The sequence below is a fragment of the Montipora foliosa genome, chromosome 7, assembly GCF_036669935.1.
Source record: "Montipora foliosa isolate CH-2021 chromosome 7, ASM3666993v2, whole genome shotgun sequence".
NCBI lineage: Eukaryota > Metazoa > Cnidaria > Anthozoa > Scleractinia > Acroporidae > Montipora > Montipora foliosa.
The window spans coordinates 18,911,358-18,914,785 of record NC_090875.1 but is presented as its reverse complement, the minus strand read 5'-3'; the positions used below and the strand labels follow the sequence as shown (position 1 = coordinate 18,914,785).

Sequence of the window (3,428 nt, the reverse complement as noted above, 5' to 3'; positions counted from 1 at the left end):
TTTGTTCTTGCCTGAAATTAATATCATGTTGCTAAAAGAGAGATTTAAAAGTGGCCAAAATTGCACTGAAAATCAGCCTCTGGGGACCCCTGAGGGGCTGACATCCAGAACTCGGCTAAAAAAAGTCGTTGAAGCTGAAACTTTGGCATATTACATAAGTCGACATAAGTACTTTGTGTACCAATTTTAAGCGAAATCGGCCGACCTTCATTTCCAAGTCTGCCTCGGTCTCTCAGGCAGAAGCTCTTAAGGACTCTATGCTTAATTGTTATTCTAATTAATTATCTACCCTAGCGGATGAAGAAATATCTTTTTTATAAAAAAATATATTTTAAATTCCGTCTCTAATTGTATTTTATTGGAGGGGTCATCCACTAGATTAGCCTTTGCTATTTGGATGATCCGAACTCGCTCCCTATTTTGTTATTACACCTTACACTCTTATTACACTCTCTTCTGTTGCCTATGTAAATTTTACCTATAATATATTATGTGAAACTGAGCTGAGTTAAATAAATCATCTTGATCATCTTGATCAAAACAAGTCTTAAACTCGAGATTTGCGATTCACAAGGCAAGCACCCTAACCTCTGGGCCGTACTGCCTCCATCATCTCACATCATATGTCATGTATGTAACATCCCTTTGTTCAGTGCTAACAGCCAACCGTCCAACCATTCTAAACTTTAGTTCTCTTGAGGATTCTGGGTAGGTAACACCAGACCTTTTTTTTCCGCTCGACTGATTCTCTCAAAGAATCCTGGGATCGATCAGTTGTTTATCTTGTTAACCTTTTAGTTTGCAATACAAACAGCGGCACAATGTGTAAACATGATTTCAAATGTAAAGTTGGCCGCCCAGATCTCTTCAAGTGGATTGGTCGTTGCTTCTTCATCCTGGTATTGCTTTGCCAGATTCTAGTTTTGAACCAGTACCTCGTTATTTACGAGAACAATTCGTCGTTCCATGCATTCTTACTCGCCTACATACCGGCAATGTTACTTTGGGCAAAGGGACAGATAAATGGTCGACACCGCGAAGTGGCATCTGGAGTGTGGTTTCTATACACCTTACCTCTCTGCATCCACTCTGGGTGGATTCTTGGTACCCTTATGACAAAGATTGACGATGAATCGCCCGGACTCGATCATGGATTCGTAAAATATCCCTTATCGGCAACAGCGCTGGTCTATTTACTGCTTGGTGCGGAGGATTACGAGCCTCACTTACACATGAAATTGGACTGGCAAATTATTGTGGATATCATGGACATTGTTAATCTTTTGGACGCGATCATTGATCCGCAAAAAAACGCAGCTTTGCCCAGTGATGTACACTACTCTATCTGCGCTCTCGCGATCATTAGGCTGGTTATTTTAACTTTTAACTTTGCCGTACCAGTACGCGAAGCACTGAGCAACACAAACGAGGCAAGCAAAATGCAGGAGAAGATCTTTATTATCTATATACTTGTGCATGCGATGTTGATTAATTTCCCATTTCTGATAATTCGCCTTTTTCTTCATTATAAATTTCGATCTGGGGCTTCAGCTTTTGCCTTTAAAAACTTGTTGGTTATAGTTACAAACTTTGCTAAAGTAATTCGTTACAGTTGTTGGGAAACCGAGGAGAAACCGGCGCAGGTTACTTCGAACGACCGTCATGCGCCGTCAAACATCGGGGATTTCGCGAGTGTGATACCGTCGAATCCCGAATCCAGCCGAATGGGCGATGACACGTCAAGTATCGCCTCGTCGACAAGGAGAACACAGCGAGAGGAACAACGTAGATCAAGGCTTTTGAATTTACAAGAAGAAAACGAAGAAGACGAAGAAAACGAAGAGGTAGATCCCGACGAAATAATTGTATTGAATTAAAATGTGTCGGGCATTTGAATAAACCTTTCAGTGTCCATCGACCTGTGAAAAGGTCAACGATATTTAATTTCAAAGAAATAATAAGACTTACGAAATAATAGGACATAGATTGAAATGTAACGCATAAATCAGCTCAAATGGCTTAGCAAATTGGTAAGTTATTTTTAAGAGTTTAAGTGGAGCTAAAGGATTTGAAAAAGACTTCAGCGGACAAACAGATTTTGCAGGTTGAATGATTGATCGAGATATAAGAACCGAATTCCATATTGTCAAGATTTCTATAAGTGATGCCTTGTTAATAATTGCTGTTTGAGTATATTAAAACAAACCCTCGTTTTCTTTTCTTATCACATAATTAAATCTCCAAAGGTACGAAACATTAGGTCAGGTTTGTAATTTTAAGTATATTCGTCTGCCGTTGCATGTAAAGTCATCCGCTATTAAATTTTAAAGGGCGTCTTATACTTCTTGTTGAATTTAATGTTCTTAAAGTAATTTGATAAAGTTAAGCATTCAGTCTTAACATTTGTACCTCAAAAAGAAATGAAATCATCCTTTCAGTTGATGACAGATTGGTTAAGAACATGAAGTTTTGTTTGTGTAATATTCACAGTGGGGGATCCTCAACGTTTCTTTCTTCTTGCAGAGTTACCCGATCGCAACGTAAGAAACGCTGAACTCGTGTGCAACCTGGTCGTTTACAAAAAAGAAAAAAAAAGGAAATTCTTCTTTGCTAAAAAAGCTGCAAGTGTAGTCTTAATAGCAAAAAAAAAAAAACGATGGTCATTAAAAAGACTTCTTGAATTAGGACGTTTCTGTCTGTTTTCAGTACACATGCAATTGTCAATTTCGAGACTCTGGTGGGACATTCAGCAAATATTCATTACGTTTCGCTTGTCGCTCGGATGTTCTGCGTGAGTCGAGCTTCAATTTCCAAATCCATCATTTCCAAGATAGTGGAACTCGAAGCTCAATCAAGCACGAAGTTTTACTTTTCTCATCGTCTCGCACATCGGTTGCTAAAGTTGAACTGAAGTTTGTATATTTGAAGTTCCGGGATATGGACGAAAGAGAGAAATGATCCTCGCACCTATCTCAAGGACAATTTAAGTAATTGTCTCTGAAAGACACTGGCTCTGGACCATTCGTTCCGCGCGTATCTAGACGAAGGACTTTTCGAAAGTCTAGACCACGGGCCGCTGTCATACCGGTGCAATGCCCCACCAACTTAGCTATGAAGCCACGCATTTGGAAAGCACTCAACGTCCTCAATGAAAGAAATGTATTTATATTGTATTTGAAGTCCGGGCTTGGCCACGTGAAATTTTCAGGTGTCTACCAGAGACAATTGCTTTAAATTGTCGAGATAACTGCGACGATCATTTCGCTCATTCGCCAAGTTTGACGGTTCGACTCCTGGCTAGAAGATGACCGTGGATACCTTGGAATGTTTGTTGATTTAGAAACACTGTGCTCCACAGCTCCTTAATTAAAAAGAAGTAGTAGGGACTTTATATTCCACGACGCGGTCGTCAGACACCCACGAAATAA

The 3,428-nt window shown here is 39.7% G+C and overlaps 1 protein-coding gene across 1 annotated transcript; it reads left to right on the top strand.

Moving 5' to 3' along the window:
• The first annotated feature begins 788 nt into the window (after nt 1-788).
• Nucleotides 789-3,285, top strand: LOC138010497 (uncharacterized). The gene has a single exon (XM_068857479.1). It carries the CDS (start codon nt 822-824, stop codon nt 1,875-1,877), a length of 1,056 nt encoding a protein of 351 aa, XP_068713580.1. The 5' UTR covers nt 789-821; the 3' UTR covers nt 1,878-3,285.
• Nucleotides 3,286-3,428: the final 143 nt, after the last annotated feature.

Bases quoted from the DNA above. Each gene is read 5' to 3' on its own strand.
- LOC138010497 (XM_068857479.1), top strand. From the start codon at position 822: ATGTGTAAACATGATTTCAAATGTAAAGTTGGCCGCCCAGATCTCTTC.